Source organism: Salvelinus fontinalis, chromosome 29, assembly GCF_029448725.1.
Source record: "Salvelinus fontinalis isolate EN_2023a chromosome 29, ASM2944872v1, whole genome shotgun sequence".
Lineage (NCBI taxonomy): Eukaryota > Metazoa > Chordata > Actinopteri > Salmoniformes > Salmonidae > Salvelinus > Salvelinus fontinalis.
This window is the reverse complement of record NC_074693.1, coordinates 36,856,757-36,878,120: the sequence shown is the minus strand read 5'-3', so window position 1 is coordinate 36,878,120 and position 21,364 is coordinate 36,856,757. Positions and strand designations below refer to the sequence as shown.

The window sequence follows — 21,364 nt, the reverse complement described above, 5'->3', positions numbered from 1 at the left end:
CCATTTTTGATGGGTATCTGAAAGTTAATTTTACTGTGATGCTGACGACTGCTGTGCCAATAAATATTGAAATGAAGCAGCCTACTGCTCGGTGCGTCACCGTTGCATTGTGGGAAATGTAGTATTGGTGCGTGTAAAAGATCTGCGGGCTGCCGGCTTGCTGCGGTCTGCGGGCCGGTTCTAATAATAAATCAAGATCATCCCAGGGGCCGTAAAAAACCTTCTCGCGGGCCGGATGTGGCCCGCGGGCCTTGACTCTGACATATGTGGTGTAGAAAATAGTAAAAATAAAGACAAACTCTTGAATGAGTAGGTGTTCTAAAACTTTTGACTGGTAGTGTATCTATCTGTGTACACTACATCACCAGAAGTATGTGGACACCTGTTTATCAAACATCTCATTCCAAAATGATGGCCATTAATATAGAGTTGGTCCCCCCTGTGCTGTAATAAATAGCCTCCACTCTTCTGGGAAGGCTTTCCACTAGATGTTTGAACATTGCTGCAGGGACTTGCTTCCATTCAATCACAAGACCATTAGTGAGGTCTGGCACTGATGTTGGGTGGCTAGGCCTGGCTCACAGTCGGCGTGCCAATTCATCCCAAAGGTGTTCGATGGGGTTGAGGTCAGGGCTCTGTGCAGACCAGTCCTTCCACACCGATCTCGACAAACCATTTCTATATGAACCTCGCTTTGTGCACGGGGGATTGTCATGTTGAAACAGGAAACTGTTGCCACAAATTTGGAAGCACAGAATCATCTAGAAGGTTATTGTATGCTGTAGCGTTAATATTTCCCTTCACTGGAAGTAAGGGGCCTAGCCCGAACCATGAAAAATAGCCCCAGACCATTATTTCTCCTCCACCAAACGTTACAGTTGGCACTATGCATTGGGGCAGGTAGCGTTCTCCTGGCATCCGCCAAAACCAGATTTGTCTGTCAGAGTGCCAGATGGTGAAGCATGATTCATCACTCCAGAGAACGTGTTTCCACTGCTCCAAAGTCGGCGAGCTTTACACAACTCCAGCTGCCGCTTGGCATTGCACATTGTGATTTTAGGCTTGTGTCCGGCTGCTCGGCCATGGAAACCCGAACAGTTCTTGTGCTGACGTTGCTTCCAAAGGCAGCTTGGAACTCAGTTGTGAGTGTTGCAACTGAGGACAGATGATTTTTACGCGCTTCAGCACTCGACAGTCCCGTTCTGTGAGGTTGTGTGGCCTACCACTTCATGGCTGAGCCGTTGTTGCACCTAGACGTTTCCACTTCACAATAAAAGCACTTACAGTTGACCGGGGCAGCTCTAGCAGGGCAGAAATTTGCCTAACTGACTTGTTGGAAAGGTGACATCCTATGACGGTGCCACGTTGAAAGTCACCGAGCTCTTCAATAAGGCCATTCTACTGCCAATGTTTGTCTATGGAGATTGCATGGCTGTGTGCTCGTATTTATACACCTGTCAGCAATGGGTGTGGCTGAAATAGCTGTGTCCACTAACTTGAAGGGTGTCCACATACTTTTGTATACATAGTGTATATATGGTATTGATGGAAAGAGAAAGACAGAGAGAGCTCGCGTGCACTGATTTGAAGCAATGATATTCGAGTGATACGTTTTAAAACTCTGCAGCTGCAAAAAATACATATCTTTACAATAAAAAACATTGACCGCCGAAAGCCAGATGGAGATGTGTAAATTAGAAGCGCATTCAGTCCTTATTCTACTGTAGCATATTATGCTGCAGCAAATGTAGGCCTACCTGTCACAACAATTTGTTTTACCATGGTGAGATGATACATGCCTTGTGAACTGCACTACACGATGAGATGATACATGCATTGTGAACTGCACCACATGATGAGATGATACATGCATTGTGAACTGCACCACACAATGAGATGATACATGCATTGTGAACTGCACCACACGATGAGATGATACATGCATTGTGAACTGCACCACACGATGAGATGATACATGCATTGTGAACTGCACTACACGATGAGATGATACATGCATTGTGAACTGCACTACACGATGAGATGATACATGCATTGTGAACTGCACCACACGATGAGATGATACATGCATTGTGAACTGCACTACACGATGAGATGATACATGCATTGTGAACTGCACTACACGATGAGATGATACATGCATTGTGAACTGCACTACACAATGAGATGATACATGCATTGTGAACTGCACTACACGATGAGATGATACATGCATTGTGAACTGCACTACACGATGAGATGATACATGCATTGTGAACTGCACTACACGATGAGATGATACATGCATTGTGAACTGCACTACACGATGAGATGATACATGCATTGTGAACTGCACTACACGATGAGATGATACATGCATTGTGAACTGCACTACACGATGAGATGATACATGCATTGTGAACTGCACCACACGATGAGATGATACATGCATTGTGAACTGCACTACACAATGAGATGATACATGCATTGTGAACTGCACTACACGATGAGATGATACATGCATTGTGAACTGCACTACACGATGAGATGATACATGCATTGTGAACTGCACTACACAATGAGATGATACATGCATTGTGAACTGCACTACACGATGAGATGATACATGCATTGTGAACTGCACTACACGATGAGATGATACATGCATTGTGAACTGCACTACACGATGAGATGATACATGCATTGTGAACTGCACTACACGATAAGATGATACATGCATTGTGAACTGCACCACACGATGAGATGATACATGCATTGTGAACTGCACTACACAATGAGATGATACATGCATTGTGAACTGCACTACACGATGAGATGATACATGCATTGTGAACTGCACCACACGATAAGATGATACATGCATTGTGAACTGCACTACACGATGAGATGATACATCCATTGTGAACTGCACCACACGATGAGATGATACATGCATTGTGAACTGCACCACACGATGAGATGATACATGCATTGTGAACTGCACTACACGATGAGATGATACATGCATTGTGAACTGCACTACACGATGAGATGATACATGCATTGTGAACTGCACTACACGATGAGATGATACATGCATTGTGAACTGCACCACACGATGAGATGATACATGCATTGTGAACTGCACCACACGATGAGATGATACATGCATTGTGAACTGCACCACACGATGAGATGATACATGCATTGTGAACTGCACTACACGATGAGATGATACATGCATTGTGAACTGCACTACACGATGAGATGATACATGCATTGTGAACTGCACTACACGATGAGATGATACATGCATTGTGAACTGCACTACACGATGAGATGATACATGCATTGTGAACTGCACTACACGATGAGATGATACATGCATTGTGAACTGCACCACACGATGAGATGATACATGCATTGTGAACTGCACTACACGATGAGATGATACATGCATTGTGAACTGCACCACACGATGAGATGATACATGCATTGTGAACTGCACCACACGATGAGATGATACATGCATTGTGAACTGCACCACACGATGAGATGATACATGCATTGTGAACTGCACCACACGATGAGATGATACATGCATTGTGAACTGCACTACACGATGAGATGATACATGCATTGTGAACTGCACCACACGATGAGATGATACATGCATTGTGAACTGCACTACACGATGAGATGATACATGCATTGTGAACTGCACTACACGATGAGATGATACATGCATTGTGAACTGCACCACACGATGAGATGATACATGCATTGTGAACTGCACTACACGATGAGATGATACATGCATTGTGAACTACACTACACGATGAGATGATACATGCATTGTGAACTGCACTACACGATGAGATGATACATGCATTGTGAACTGCACTACACGATGAGATGATACATGCATTGTGAACTGCACTACACGATGAGATGATACATGCATTGTGAACTGCACTACACGATGAGATGATACATGCATTGTGAACTGCACTACACGATGAGATGATACATGCATTGTGAACTGCACCACACGATGAGATGATACATGCATTGTGAACTGCACCACACGATGAGATGATACATGCATTGTGAACTGCACCACACGATGAGATGATACATGCATTGTGAACTGCACTACACGATGAGATGATACATGCATTGTGAACTGCACTACACGATGAGATGATACATGCATTGTGAACTGCACTACACGATGAGATGATACATGCATTGTGAACTGCACTACACGATGAGATGATACATGCATTGTGAACTGCACTACACGATGAGATGATACATGCATTGTGAACTGCACTACACGATGAGATGATACATGCATTGTGAACTGCACTACACGATGAGATGATACATGCATTGTGAACTGCACTACATGATGAGATGCGCCGTCTTTCCCCCACCCTAAGCATTGATCATGTAGATAGAAGAGAGAAGCCCATAGAGAAGTCAGATTTAGGCATTGCATATCATTGAACAGTACCATTTCACATTCATATAAATAGTTTATTATAATTTACCGGTTTCTTGCAGTTAGTCATCCCAGGAAAAGGGAGCGGGTTTGGGCTGGAAATATTGGTAAATCTCGGTTCCCGCTATTCAACCCTAATGTAGAACCCTTGTCTCTCTAGAATGAAAAGGTGACAAAAAGGTGAAATAATATGATGAGACTTGACATACCTTGTTATTCTGGTGTTGTTCACGAATCTGTAAAACATTTATGCATTTCAAAATATTGCACATGATTACTGTGCTCTGACAGATGGCAACAATAACTCAGTCATGCTTCACAAATACTTAGCTTTTCCTCTGTTACACGTGTTGGATATTGACTCTAAGTATGCACACTAGGAGGAATAAAAGCATGAATTAATACATTCATTAATGAAATAGGTTACACACCTACATGGATGGGTCTCGCTGAAATGATTATGTTTACATTGTGAAACATGTCATGCCAATAATGGAGATGTAGCTTTTGCGTTGATTTGCCTTTACTCAAAGGTAATAGCAACCCGAAATGCTTCCCTGTTATGGAACAATAGAAACAACTGAATTATGAGGTATGTACAAAATATATATTTTCATTTCTAGATGCAATTAGGGAACATGGGCAACTGAAAATGGCACTCCCAAACTTTCAATTTTAACCCCACTTTTATTTAGAGGAAATGCACTAAACGGAAGAAAAAAAGACTAAACAGTGAAAAAATGATGAAAGATGACATTATTAATGCAATGAAGTCCATACATAACAATAAAAAAAAACTATTTTTTAGCTCTTCTCTTATGTGGAGGAGAGACGAATGAATCATACACACACGTATGTGAATTAAGATGCCAACCTTGTGACCTTGGCAATGTAATTCCCAGGAGTTAATAATCTCTCTGCATTTTGTTTCTAATTTACTTCAGGTTACCAAGGAAACAAACCAAATGGAATTCTACCGCCGTCTCTTTTTTTTTGCAGTTCGTTGTGTCCTATTCTCTTCAGTACATTTCTCCGAGAACAACATTAACGAGACAAACATGAATATGCTCAAGGAGAAGAACATCAAGCAATGGAAGGGAATTCTTACTGTGGGAGATACTGTTTTTTATTTAACCATAAGAAATCGGAAATGCACAAGAGGTGCAAATCAAACGCTTAGCCTAAATAAGTAGAGGCTGTAGGCCTACTTTAAAGTAGTACTTGCATAGTTTTTGAGGGGGTATCTGTACTTTACGATTTATATTTTTGGCAACTTTTACTATTACTTCACTACGTTCCTATTGGAAATACTGTACTTTTTACTCCATACATTTTCCCTGACACTCCAAAAGTACTTGAATGCTTAACAGGACAGGAAAATGGTCCAATTCACCAAATTATCAAGAGAACATCGCTGGTCATCCCTACTGCCTCTGATCTGACGAACTTACCAAACACACATGCTTCGTTTGTAAATTATGTCTTGGAGTGTTGGACTATCCGTAAATAAATAAAAAAAACAAGAAAATGGTGCCTTCTAGTTTGCTTAAATATAAGGAATTTGAAACTTAAGTCTGTATAAAATAACGTATTTTAGTCTGTATAAAATCAAATATTTAGAATTTTACTCAAGTAGTATTTCACTGGGTGAATTTCACTTTTACTAGAGTCATTTTCTATTAAGTTATCTTTACCGTTGTGACTATTGGGTACTTTTTCCACCACTGAGTATAGATTAATGTGTGTACATTTGTATGTGAATGCGTTTCTGAACTTGTCAAGGTTCCAAGCACCACAGATGCTGGAGCCCTCTTGTTCTTGGTAGGGTACAAGATATTAGGAAAATGAAATATTATGTAAGAAAATGTAATACACCCACCCACAACTTTCATTATCACACCACAAAGTCAGGACCGAGCATCTTGAAAAGCGTAGTTTTGTGGGCAGTATAAAAAAGAATCCAACAAACAACCTTATAACACATGACTAAATCTATAAATATGCCCTAATCTAAATATCTCTGGGTTAATATTGTCTCGTTCAGTAAAAGGTTGGTAGCTTAGACGTTTACATTAGTATAGTTCTGTCCCCTTTGGTTAGGCTGCAAGACTCATTATCAATAGGCAAATTCTGACAACATAGACTAAAAAACAGTAAGACTTTATAGTTATTGCTGCCACAGTATTTTCAGTTTATTATGTAAAATCATAACATGTCAGCAGGGGGCAGTATAGTAAACATATTTAAAGCAGGACAGACTAGTGTGTTGACCTAAAGTTCTAAACGGTATACCTTTTATGGGCGTGAAGAGGATGTGAGTTGATGTTGGCAAAGAAACAAGGTAGGATTCCAATCATTTTGAATAATGAAATATAACCCGATTCTGAAAATGAGATTAGTTAAACTGTCTTTCCTTACTATAACCAAAGAAGCAAATGGCTACATGAGCAGACAAAACTGTTATGGGTAAAGAGAGAAAAAACCCACATAGTACAGTACATGCATATATTAATGTCACCACCAATACTGTACTCAGACACAATACTCTACTAATTGAGACATTTCCTCCTTATTTCACTCCAGTTTGGGGTTGTTGTCGAGTTGCTCACACATCATTGACTGCCGTGACATGCAGATGCTAACCAGTGAGATGTGTCTGTGTACAATTGGGATTGCAGCAGCAGGACACAACAAGCATGAGTCACAGGCCTCAGCCCTTTGCCTAGCACTTGTCAGTGACATGCGCTCAGCCAACCGTCTATGAAGTAATATTTCTTAATTATGCTTTAATTGCTTTGTGAATTTGCCGAGTAAAGCACCGACAAATTGTTAATGTTATTTACAGCCAAGCTATTATTATTATTTTCACGCCGGGGCTGTCACTACAGTTACTTTGCACTCGGCAGTTTGTAACACTTTAGCCCTAAGTGTTAGGAAGAACAAAAAAAGAGAGAACTGGACTAAACTGGAGGGTTGATGTTTGACCTGTGTTTGGGGTTTGAGGAGGATGACTGATGTCCTAATATGGACGTAAACATTTTGTTATACAGATTCACCTATTTATAAAAACAAAAAGTTTGTTAAAACGCATCACAATACAAGCCTTTTACCAGATAGGGTGCTGAAGAAGACACATGGCTGGAACTTTGACTATATAGCCTAATGGCTGACCACAACAAATAGTAACACAAAACCTGCTGAATTCTTCGGGAGGAGAAGATGGAGAAAACAGAACTATCAAATGCTGTAACATATGCACTCTGTTTATTTGGCTGATGTTGATGTCACTTCCTCACCAAGGAACCCAGAATGGGCAACTATGTAACAATTCTATAATGTTATTCTTGCATAGGGCAATGATAAATATTCTCTCGACTACAAAAACGTCAGTATTTTGTACAAAGACATTCGGTTATTGTATGTACAGTCAGGAGGAGTTCACAATTTGTTGTAAGGGTTGACCTTTTGGAAAGAAGTCAAAATATATCCTTTAAAAAAATTCCACTCATGTGTATGCCATCCAAATTCTTATTGTAGTTATATTTCTCTCCTGGGCTTGGTTCTGGTCTCTGGAGGCAGTCCAAAGACAATTATGGATATCTGCGCACATAACTAATTGCACAATAAATCGTTTTCAATCTCCAGTGTTTCTCAGAGACAAAGACTTCCATTGCTAAGTCATTTACCAAATATGATTATCTTCCAATGGCAGTAGATCGAGGAATAAGCTTCATCCCTAAAACAGAAAACAAAGACAAAGCTCTGTACCTGAGTCCAATATGACGGTAATCGTTAAAACCATTAACAGGTCGAGGAAAGCTTAACGTGATCTCCAAGCTGAAATTATAGTTATGGGCATAAGAACGCAAACCTCACAAGACTTTTGTGTAAGACACAATTACAGTGAAATGTAACCGCACATATTATTGAACCAAAAATACATATGATAAAAAGGACCTTTGAAGGAGTTGTGTTTCTGATGAATATGCGACAATGGACAGGGAGTTATGAAAACCAACGTATGTCCCATAAATTTAACTATTGACCTTCAGGACCATGTCTCTGAGAACATCTTTAGTGGGCAATTAAAAAAAAGAAAACTCCAAAACTTGGGCGTAACAGTGGTGGACAGTTTATGTCCAGGTTTGCGGTGTGTTAACACATTATTTCCCAGATCTGCTTCTTCTAAGCAGCCTCATTTAGATATTCAGGACATAAAAAGAAAAAATGTACAAGAGAAAAAAAATCTGGGATGTTGATGTGTTTCCTCATTGGGCCTGGGCAATACCTCTATATCTCCCTCTGCTATGGTGACGCTAACCACCCAGGGAGATGCTTAAGTATCAGATGTAACCAGTCAACCACATTCTCTGCAAGAGCACTCTGGCTATTTCCACTAGACTCTCTACACTTCTCCTCTGTTCTGCCGCTCCCAAACAGCATCCAGGAGCTCCTTACGTAAGACCTAACTTTCATTAGCCGGCCACCGTCTAGCCTAGGATTGTTTAAACAAGCAAGGCGACCCACCGATGACACCCACATCAATCCCTAGGCAAGGTGTGTTATTGAGACAGAAAACAATGGGGACAGCTGGGAAATAGAACACACAGAAATGCATCAAAACCCCATCTCACCTGCTGCTAACAAGGTCCTTAAAGAGTGTTGTTGTACGTGGGATGTGTGTTTTGTTAAGGGGTGGGGGGGGGAGGGGGCAGAATCAATTTCACACGAGTGCATCGAGGAGACATGAAGCTGAGGCAGACATCTTGATCTGTCCATCAGCCTCTGTTTTGAGTCCCACCTTCAGGAAATGGAAGACATGCACTATTAGGTCAACAGTGACAACAACGATGTGTGACCTATCTGGGTGATAATAGCCATTAGCATTGCAGGAAACCAAGCATCAGTATGATCACCGACCATGCCTCTGTAGGTGACATCACCTCAGCTGACAAGGCGAGAGGAGAGTTGCCGTCAGGGAAAGATTAGACAGAAGTAAACTTTCACCGTAAGAGGATGCTATGGACATGGCACAAGTGTAAGAATTGACAATGTAGACTTCTGTAACTTATCAGTGGAAATCTATCCAAAGTTGGCATAGAGACCCTATAAAGACCCTCGATACCTAACGACCAGAGAGAATTACATAGCACACTTTCCCACTTCCTCACCAAGTCCCTACCCACTGGGCACAAAGTGAACCAACGTTGTTTACATTTCATTTGTCAATGTGTGGGGATGTGGAATCTACATGGAAAATACAATGGATTTGTAAAAAGTACAACGTAAACTGTTTTTTTGAGGGTGATATTTAAACCACAAGATTTGTCATCATGGAAACCAATTTTCAACATAGACGAACCTTGTATAAAATATGTTGAATTTCTACCTTTGAAACAATATCAGATCTTCAAAAAAATAGGCTAGGCAGCACCTCCTACTGGAGACATGATCTATCCCTTTGGTCTCACATCCAGGGTTTTAACCAAGCCCAGCTTCGATATGTCTCTGACTACGACCAATGTGCTATGGTGAGAATGACAATTCATCTCTTAATAACTAAATAGATTCTCTGTTGCTATAGAAGTCATTCCAAAGGGTAGGTTTAATAAGGATCCGCCCCTTTTTAAAAACATTTCGCCTAAAATGACATACCCAAATCTAACTGCCTGTAGCAAGGATATGCATATTCTTGGTACAATTTGAAAGGAAACACATACGTTTGTGGAAATGTGAAAGAAATGTAGGAGAACACAATAGATCAGGTAAAATATAATACAAAGGGGAAAAAAATGTTATTTTGTATTTTTTGTTACATCTTCTTTGAAATGCAAGAGAAAGGCCATAATGTATTATTCCAGCCCAGGTGCAATTTAGAGTTTGGCCACTAGATGGCAGCAGTGTATGTGCAAAGTTTTAGACTGATCCAATGAACCATTGCATTTCTCTTTAAAATGTAGTATCAAGACTGCCCAAATGTGTCTAATTTGTTTATAAATAACTTTTCTTGTTCAAAATTGTGCACTCTCCTCAAACAATAGCATGGTATTATTTCACTATAATAGCAACTGTAAATTGGCAGTGCAGTTAGATTAACAAGAATTTAAGCTTTCTGCCAAAATCAGATATGTCTATGTCTTGGGAAAAGTTCTTGTTACTTACAACCTCATGCTAATTGCATTAGCCTACGTTACCTCAACCGTCCCGTGGAAGGGACACTGATCACAATTAACAAAGCAAATGAAATGTTAACATACTTTATAAGTCATATCATCAATGATACTGTTCGGGTCTACAGTCGTGGCCAAAAGTTTTGAGAATGACACAAATATTAATTTCCACAAAGTTTGCTGCTTCAGTGTCTTCAGATATTGTCAGATGTTACTAGGGAATACTAAAGTCTAATTACAAGCATTTCATAAGTGTCAAAGGCTTTTATTGACAATTACATGAAGTTGATGCAAAGAGTCTATATTTGCAGTGTTAACCCTTCTTTTTGAAGACCTCTGCAAGCCGCCCTGGCAGGCTGTCAATTAACTTCTGGGCCACATCCTGACTGATGGCAGCCCATTCTTGTATAATCAATGCTTGGAGTTTGTCAGAATTTGTTGGTTTTTGTTTGTCCACCCGCCTCTTGAGGATTGACCACAAGTTCTCAATGGGATTAAGGTCTGAGGAGTTTCCTGGCCATGGACCCAAAATATCGATGTTTTGTTCCCCGAGCCACTTACTTATCACGTTTGCCTTATGGCAAGGTGCTCCATCATGCTGGAAAAGGCATTGTTCGTCACCAAACTGTTCCTGGATGGTTGGGAGAAGTTGCTCTCAGAGGATGTGTTGGTACCATTCTTTATTCATGGCTGTGTTCTTAGGCAAAATTGTGAGTGAGCCCACTCCCTTGGCTGAGAAGCAACCCCACACATGAATGGTCTCAGGATGCTTTACTGTTGGCATGACACAGGACTGATGGTAGCGCTCACCTTGTCTCACCTTGTCTTTTCCGGGTATCCGGAAAAGCTATTTTCCGGATACCCCAAACAATTAGAAAGGGGATTCAGCGAAAATGACTTTACCCCAGTCCTCAGTAGTCCAATCCCTGTACCTTTGCAGAATATCAGTCTGTCCCTGATGTTTTTCCTGGAGAGAAGTGGCTTCTTTGCTGCCCTTCTTGACAGCAGGCCATCCTCCAAAAGTCTTCGCCTCACTGTGCGTGAAGATGCACTCACACCTGCCTGCTGCTATTCCTGAGCATGCTCTGTGCTGGCGGTGCCCCATCCCGCAGCTGAATCAACTTTAGGAGACGGTCCTGGCGCTCGCTGGACTTTTTTGGGTGCCCTGAAGCCTTCCAGACAACAATTGAACCGCCTTCCTTGAAGTTCTTGATGATCCGATAAATGGTTGATTCAGGTGCAACCTTACTGGCAGCAATATCCTTGCCTGTGAAGCCCTTTTTGTGCAAAGCAATGATGACAGCACGTGTTTCCTTGCAGTTAACCATGGTTGACAGAGGAAGAACAATGATTCCAAGCACCACCCTCCTTTTGAAGCTTCCAGTCTGTTATTCAAACTCCCTCAGCATGACAGTGATCTCCAGCCTTGTCCTCGTCAAGACTCACACCTGTGTTAACGAGAGAATCACTGACATGATGTCAGCTGGTCCTTTTGTGGCAGGGCTGAAATGCAGTGGAAATGTTTTTGGGGGGGATTCAGTTCATTTGCATGGCAAATAGGGACTTTGCAATTCATTGCAATTCATCTGATCACTCTTCATAACATTCTGGAGTGTATGCAAATTGCATATACATATAAATTGCATAGTATCATACAAACTGAGGCAGCAGACTTCGTGAAAATTAATATTTGTGTCATTCTCAAAACTTTTGGCCACGACTGTATCTAGCATGTGCGAAGTCCTCAACAGCTACTGTTTCAATTCAACCCAGGGGTCAACTAAAAATACATATAGGTTTAGGGTTTCAAAACTTTGGTTGATTTTAAAGATTTAAAGTGAATAATTATTATGTTGGATACACGTCCTCATCTCAACCAAAAATCTAAGTTAAAGAATATAACTAAATCAAACTTTGAATAAAGTGCATTTACATTTTGTTTTTATTTAGTCCTATTCTTTAACTTGGATATTTGGTTGAGATGGAGACGTGAATCCAACATATCAAATTATTCATTTTTAGACAAACTGGATATTGAGTTGTGTTAGGTTGTCAACACAACCAAATATTAACATTTGAAGGAGATGTGTTTTCTGCTTGGATAGTTTTCTGCCACTGACAGACTGGCATTAATTCTAGTTTGTCTACAAATTAATCATTTATATGCCTCCATCTCAACCAAAACTCAACATTTTAAAGAATCGGATTAAGCCAGTGGCTCAGATGAAACTTTCCAATCATTAGATACAGAACTTCTCCTTTAAATGATGATATTTGGTGACAAACACAATTCAATATGATTTTTGTAATACAGTAAATAGCATGAAGTTAAGGCTCTGACAAACTAATGTAACAGTATTTATTTAACCTAATATGAGTAACACATCCATGGCCACATTGAGGTTACTGTTACTAAATGTCTTCTTATGTAAGCATAGAAAGCGTGCGTGTTCAAGACGGCATGCAAAGGTCGCTGGTCTGTGGAGATCTCCACAGTTGCTGTAATAATCTGCGCAGAATCTCGACCAGCATCACCTGCATCACGTACTTTTACTGTCATCTCACCTGCAACCCTGGTCATTTGGTTCTGCTATTAGATGAAGCACAGTGACGACACATGAAGTTCTTGTAGAAATACAACATCTAACATTGTATTTCCATTTGAACTTTGTTCTGCATTTTCAATGGCTCAAAGTGCACTAATAACACATTTGGATGACAACTAAATCAAAAAAATCAGACATTGTTTTTCCCATTGGAATTTGGTCGTGCTTTTAGATGGTTAAAAGCATAGTGGTAACACATTGGGAATTCAACAAACTCATGGCTTTCTTTTTGAGTGGGTGAATAAAGGTTGAAATCTTATTGATCAACGTCTCAACCAAATATTACCAACATTTCCATGTTGAAATGACGTAGTGCGCCCAGTTGGTAACTAACAGAACTTCTGGGCGTGTTCCGATGGACTCATGGTAGTGCATGGCATTCTACATTAATAGTAGGAATTTGGTTATGGGGAATGACCCTTCCTCTGCACACATGATTCACAATAACAAGTAGCGCACAAAACCGTATGAAATCAGGCCCCACATTTGCTAACAAATAAACACTCCCGAACTCAGAGGAAACATTCCCAAACCAAAGGGTTCCTACAATATGTTCCTTTGTAAGTTAACATGAAAGAATAATATTGACTGAATACATTGGTACACAATGTTCCAGAAACTGACAATGTTAAAGAAAAACACTCATCGTTTCATCGTTGAACATTCAAACAAAAACTTCCTAGAATGTTTTTGGAGGGAACTAATGGGGCTTAGAGGAACATTACCCCCTGGAAATGTTGTTTGTAGGGTACTGAGTGAAGTAAATAGGCCAGCACCTATGGTATTTGGTATCCTCATTCTATGCTAATTTACAAAGCTTGGTCGAGGTTTGCTGTACAGACCTGGGAGCGCAAATTAGACTTGAGTGGACAAAAACTTATCTACTTTTAAAACCAGAACAAATGACAACATACCCAGTCATTTACGTCTGGTCATCAGTACGGGAGAAAATACACTCAAAATCTTCTTGTCTTCATATGCTCGACACCTTGCGACTTGTGTGTCCAGCTCATCTTCAGTGATATTGTCCTTATCCTTTGTCATTGGAGCAATGCCTGCTAAGACTAGAGGGACCATTAGCCGTTTACGCTAAGATCAGGTGTTACTGTACTCACTAACATTAAAACAACTAACCAATCCATCAAACCGTTACTGTATTGCATATTGGATATGGCCACCCAGAGTATAGTTGTGATATTTGTTTGAATCAGAATTTAAAAAAAAAAATGGTTTTATGGTTTTGTTACCATGCTCATTCTCAGAAGACCTCTCGGAAATGAAACAAACAGATGTGCTGAGATTAGTATTCCTGGGTGTAATCTTTTGAGTCTCTTGTCCAGCATATTTGGTTTCCTTGTTAGTTGAAAAAATGATTTAATCTCCCATGTCTCCAAAGCTCTTTTTCTCCTGTCATTTTACATTTGGTAGAAAATGATTCCCAAAATGACCCCAAGAGGAGCTAGAAACTAGATTTTGCCTCTAAATTTGGCCTCCATGGTATCTTTGGACAAGTAAACCACCCAGTACACCATGTTGAATGCGCCAAAGGACACCGGGAACAGGATGCGGGCGTACTTGTCGATTTTACTGGTCCCTCCCATACTGGCGGTGGTCGGCTGGGAGCATGGCGACAGCTTGGGCTCATTTTTGCCCATCAGCTGAATGTGCTCCAGTCTGGGTCCTAGAAGGTCCTGGAGCGAGGAGTCAGCGGTGGGCTGGCTCTGGTTGGCTGGTATTGTCATTGCTTTCTCAGTTATGGGTGGAGCCAGGGGCATGTTCATGGCAGACAGGGTCAAGGAGGAAGTGTTGGGTTGGCTGGCGGGGCCGGGGCTGGAGTGTGGAAGGATGATGGCGCCGCCAGTTGCCCACTTGAATGAAGATGATTGGCCAGACTGGGGTTGTTTCCTGGTTACCCCTCTTGCCGCTGCTGTGCTGTTGGTCTCTGCTTTCTGGCCATCTTGCTGGGACATATAGTTCATCCGTTTCCGCAGGTTACCGTTGGTGTCAGGGTTATGCTGTGGACAGGGAAAAATAACCATCAACCCAAAACTGCAGTGATGTGAATGAATTGTGCACATAGTTCACTCATGTGCAACAACAAGCAAACCCCTTAAAGTGGAGCAATCTGAATTAAATGTGACTATTGTCTTTGATTCTTTGTGATAAGGTACAATATGACAATTGTACTGAGCTGATAAATATCAACTATGCAGAGCTTTGCCATGTTAACAGTCAGGAACCTCTGATTCTAACCCTTGCCTATGGGCCTGAATATGACTGGCCTACTTTATACCGCCGACACTCTTTAGTCTGCATACATACTGCACTGCGTGGTAGAATAGGCCAGCTCCCAGACGTTATTGGTGTAGGTTCACTCATTTCACACAGGCTTATGTCACAAGGTACTGTTCCATGGGGTGGCATGGCAGTAGAGTAAAACATCAAAAGAGCTTATCTCCTGAGAGCTAGCATAGGTTTCAGCCCCAGAAGAGGGAGGTGCTGCACTATAGCCTCACCGGTGATAATTCCCCTACTGGAATGTGCTAACTGGCTAAGCGTATTGCTTACTGTCTGAGAGATGTGAGGCGCAGTGCTGTGGACACTAGGCTAGGTTTGACATCACTATGGCTGGGAGGTAAAAGGTTTTAGATAAATCTGAGCCACATCAATAGACACCGCGGGCCCTAATGCCGAGCAGATTTGCCCACTGTTAGCCGTGCGGGGCTGGAGCCACAGCTCTGTAGGAACAGAGTTATCTCCCAGCGCCAGGGCTTCTGAAACTTGTACAGATGTGCCCCAGCAGTGTTGCTGTGGCAACCTGCTAATCCATTGATGTGCCGTTGTCACTAAAACTGCATTCAGGCGCGATCACGCCGCACAAAGATTTGAGATCCACAGGGCACACTTCAAGCAGTCATCGGGCCATACAGAGGGAATGTATGGCTGTTTTCCGGTCCGTATCAGCCATCAATCAACAGTTGGACTGTGACATGAGATAGTTAGCATGTCATTTCCCCTTAAATGAAGGATTGTGTTCTTACTACAGTAGAAGGCAAGTGCATGGAGTAATGAATTCAATATAAACATGTTTGGTCAACCCCCATTACACGGGATTCTGTACAAATACCCTTTCATGAGAACATGCTGTACGCAGTGTGACGAGCAAAACCAAGAACTTTGTAGGAGCCGTTTTTTTTTTTTTTGTAATACCAAAATGGCTCTTGCAAACATGCTTGCATCACATTGTAAATGCAGGTAACAAATGAAAATTATAAGAATATTCTAAACACACAGGTCTTCAAAACACACTTATCTTCATGCTGAAGTTTTTTTTTGCAATTGTGAGAAAGCAAGCAAATGTAGGACATTCAGAGCATATTTAGAATTCTTTTGAGATAATATTGCTAAGCCTCTGCGCTGGATTACAAATGGCGTGCATTGATCTAAGCAGACAGCTGTGCAGCTGTACTCTAAATGGGACAAACTTAACATGTATTCACCATTTACTATTCCTATTTGGCCTTCAGGAAGTGAATGTTTCTAGCTCATGATACCATGGAGAGAGTGGGAGAGAAGGCTGGCAGAAAGAGGTACAAAGAGAAAGAGAGGCACCAAGAAAAAGAGCGGTACTAAGAGAGAGGGAGAGAGACAGGAAAAGAGAGACCCTCCAAACTTAATAAATTATCAATGCTAAAGTAACCTTCAGTTACTGTATTATCTGACAAAAAAACAGGACATTTTAGTAAGTGCATTTATCCGATTTTTAGACTTGCAATTAATCTCCATTTGATGATCAGCATACAAATTAACGAAGGGGAATGAACAAGTGCACACACTTCAGTCTCTGAAGTGGAAAAGGGTATAGGGAATGAGGATAGGTCTTAACACACCTGCAGAACTTCCTCCATATCCTTCACTTTCACTGGGGTTGTTTGGGGCGCCGGCGGGCATTTTGGCGGCTTCCTTTTCAGTCTCTCCATCTCTGCATTGGTGAAGTAGTTGACGGCAGCGAACTCTATGAGAGCGGAGAAGACAAAGGCGAAGCACACGGCAATGAACCAGTCCATGGCGGTGGCGTAGGAGACTTTGGGGAGGGAGTGGCGTGCGCTGATGCTTAACGTGGTCATGGTCAGGACCGTGGTGATGCCTGAAAATTTGAAAAAGTTTGTAACCTTGGCTGTAAATCGTAACCAAAACAATAGTTATGTCAACACACTCAAATAATACATACAGTACTAAAACAGTCGGTATAAGCCTAACCGTCCTATTATATTAGCATTACTCAAACCATTCCTGGGGGATCCCCCTGGCTGTTCATTGTATTTCATCTATTCCAGGGCTAGCACACCTGATTCAACTTCTCAACTAATCATCAATCCCTTGACTAATTGAATCAGGTGTGCTAGTTCAGGGATACAACTACATATAAAAATGTCTGAAAATAATTTGTGAAAATCCAACACACTAATCAATGAATGCCGGCCTTAATATTTAACATGAAAAACAGGAAACGGAACGTTTCTGACACTAGAATGACCTGTAAACATCCAGTCGATGACCTATTGACCTTTGCTTCCTGTGTTTTCCATCCTAATGAGGTTGCCCAATCGACCACCTCACATAGCATACCTACTTTCCCTCACCTCCAATTCCTTTTAAGACAATAACCAAATCGTCTCCACGCTGAGGAGTATACCTTTACAATAACTGGGGAGTTATAGTAAGCTTGCAGGTCACTTGTCCTTGGGATTATTAGCAAATAGCTGTAATGTGATTCAGAGAAAATCCCCTTTATGTTAGAGATACAGAAACATAACTTCATCCTCCATCTCCAAAACTCTGCCTACCACAGCATGAATATGTACATGTATGATGCAGAGGACTTCCAAAGGTACAGTAGATATTAGCTTTAATAAAATGTGTCTTTCCTTGGATTAATTGGCAAGATCAGATGCACAATCGTTCCTGGTACAGATTAATGAGGTGTGACTGATTTAATCAGATGAGCTACAATAATCAAATTAAGGAGTAATAGCAATGATTGCTTCTGTTGGAGTACAGTCTTCATTCCTCATCTTGTGACACATTGTTTAGATTAGAACATATTGCTTTGGAGTAGCTTGGATTAGGACAAAATGGGGCTTGCTTACATTATATTGGGAGTAGCAAATAAATTCTATTCTACACTTGTCTATTCTACACCCCTGCTTACGTACATTGGAATGTATTGTTCTGCGAAATGCATGAAACAATGCCCACGTTAGTTTCTACTCCCATCTCATGTCCTGTCCTTATATTACTTATAGAAGTAATACAGTGTACTATAGAACACCGCTACTCTGTTCTGTAACTTCAATTAAAAATCAAATCAAATTATATTATATTAGTCACATGCTACGAATACAAAAGTTGTAGGTAGACCTTACAGTGAAATGCTTACTTACGAGCCCTTAACCAACAATGCAGTTAAAAAAAAAATACAGATAAGAATAAGAAATAAAAGGATTTAAGTTTCCCTGCATTAAAGTCCCCGGCTACTAGGAGCACCGCCTCTGGGTGAGCGTTTTCTTGTTTGCTTATGGCGGAATACAGCTCATTCAATGCTGTCTTAGTGCCAGCCTCAGTCTGTGATGGTATGTAAACAGCTATGAATAATACAGATCAAAACTCTCTAGGTAGATTGTGTGGTCTACAGCTTATCATGAAATACTATACCTCAGGCGAGCAATAGCTTGAGACTTCCTTAGATATCGCGCACCAGCTGTTATTTACAAAAATACATAGTCCGCTGCCCCTTGTCTTACCAGATGCCTCTGTTCTATCCTGCCGGCACAGTGTATAACCAGCCAGCTGTATGTTGATAGTGTCATCTTTCAGCCACGACGCCGTGAAGCATAAGATATTACAGTTTTGAATGTTGAATGGTAGTTTAGTCTTCTGTGTAGGTCATCCATTTTATTTTCCAAAGATCGCACGTTTGCTGGCAGAATGGAAGGAAGTGGGGGTCGCCTCCGAATTCTCAGAAGGCAACCTGCCCTTTGGCGCCTTTTTCTCCGCCTTCTCTTCACCCAAATCATGAGGATCTGGGCTTGTTCCCGCGAGAGCAGTATATCATTCACGTTGGGCTCGTCAGACTCGTAAAAGGAAAAAAAACGATTCTGCCAGTCTGTGGTGAGTAATCGCAGTCCTGATGTCCAGAAGTTATTTTTGGTCATAAGAGACGGTAGCGGCAACATTATGTACAAAATCGGTAAAAAAGTAAGTTGCAAAGAAACAAACAAAAAAACACAATTGGTTGGGGACACGTAAAACGTCAGCCTTCTTCTCCAGCGTCACATAAGTGTTCACCTTGTATTGACAGTTCTATATATATATTGTGGTGTACAGCAGGTCAGCCACCAGGGGGAGACTCGTCGAGGCCTGGTGACAGACGGAGTATATATCACGAGGCGATGGCTCCATCTGCTGGACGTGCCAGGTCTTGACGGGCTCTCCGGCCAGGACTAATTGGGGCTGATTGGGAGTTGGTGAGTAATCCAGCTGTACAAGTCCCATAAAGCTGCCAGAAGGGCAGCACACAGGGGAGAGAGTGGGGGAAGAAAGGACTCCCGTATAGTTGCAGAGGTAACAGGAGTGAGTTCCGTTTTTGATCCCCACAGGATACAGCAAGACCCGGAGCCAAGAAGACGGTATCCCGGAGAGGGTCTCATGGGGGAGACCTATTCCTTTCTTTTAAACTATTATTTTAATAAACACCTTTGAAACTGAGCTAATCCTACTCTGTCCGTGTCTGATCTGTGTCAACGTTTTGACCCACCCCGCTGTTCTGCCGCAAGTGGTGGAGAATGCAGGCATTCTGATAACGTGTCTTCAGATCAGGGTTGACGTTTATGCAGCATCAGCATGGACGAGTTGATAGCTCAGTTCATCCAGACCCAACATGACCAACAGGCGGTTCAGGAACAAACGCTGGAGGAACAGCGGCTACAAACGTCCACCTCATTGAGGAAATCAGGAAGCTACAAGGAGGAGCGTCTCCTGAATCACATCCAAACAAGTTTTTAATCAAGCTAACAGAAGATGATGACATCGAAACCTACCTCTGTACGTTTGAACGGACAGGACTACGGGAAGGATGGCCAAAACCGAAGTGGGCCAGTCTACTGGCCCCGTTCCTCTCTGGGAATGCCCAAAAGGCATAATGGGACCTGAACGATGAACAGGTGGCTAACTACGACGGACTCAAATGGGACATACTCAGCCGCTACGTGTACTGCTTGGTCCATCGGGCTCAACTCTTCCACAACTGGAGGTTCGTAGCCGACTCATCCCTCCCGAGCCCAGATGAGCGACCAACTGCGTGTCACCAGGGAATAGCTCCCAACCGACGTATCCACCCTCTTCATCCTAGACAAAGTGGTCCTGGATCGCTTCCTACGGGCACTACCCCACGAAATAAAGAGGGCAGCGAGTCTATGCGCCAAAGGACAGCAAACCCCCGGCTGGGATAGGGCCGACCCGCCACCGACAACCCAAAGTAGATGGAGACCAAAGGAGGTGTTTTGAGTGTGGCGCCCGGGGGCACATTGCCTGGGATTGCCCGGCTCGAGAGGAGTCGATGCCATCAGCAAGCCCTGGAGGCAAGGTGGGTCACGCAGTGAACTACGTCACCTCCTGCTGGGCACACCACAAATCAACTACACCCATGGTCCCGGTGAAGGTTGACGGACACGACACGGACGCTCTATTAGACTCCGGAAGTATGGTTACCCTCGTAATCACAAGCCTGCTGAACCAGGAGACTGAACGTGGTAGGGAGACGTCCATTTCCTGTGTTCACGGGGACACAAAGCGGCATCCAACCGTATGGGCCAACATCGTGACGCCACAAGGGAGCTGCCAGATGAAGGTTTGGTGCAGTACCAGAGTTGCCGATACCTCTCCTAGTGGGACGAGATTGTCCGCTGTTTGCGGCCCTGTGGGGGCTAATTCCCCACCTAATGTTCTCAATCTGAGAAGTACCCCAGTCCTCCACTGGGTTTTCCCCTTTCAAACTCCTCTACGGGAGGACGCCACGCGGCCTA

The 21,364-nt window shown here is 42.1% G+C and overlaps 1 protein-coding gene across 2 annotated transcripts in view; it reads right to left on the bottom strand.

Annotated features, from left to right (window-relative positions):
- Positions 1 to 6,197: 6,197 nt before the first annotated feature.
- The window catches only part of LOC129827939 (gamma-aminobutyric acid receptor subunit alpha-6-like), a 38,043-nt gene continuing 22,876 nt past the window's right edge, over positions 6,198 to 21,364 (bottom strand). For both annotated transcript variants that reach the window (XM_055889238.1, XM_055889239.1), the window contains exons 8-9: positions 17,171 to 17,427; positions 6,198 to 15,295 (exon numbers count right to left, since the gene is read on the bottom strand). In XM_055889238.1, coding sequence (XP_055745213.1) covers positions 14,747 to 15,295; positions 17,171 to 17,427 — 806 coding nt within the window. In that variant the 3' untranslated portion in view covers positions 6,198 to 14,746. The remainder of the gene's footprint in view (positions 15,296 to 17,170; positions 17,428 to 21,364) is intronic.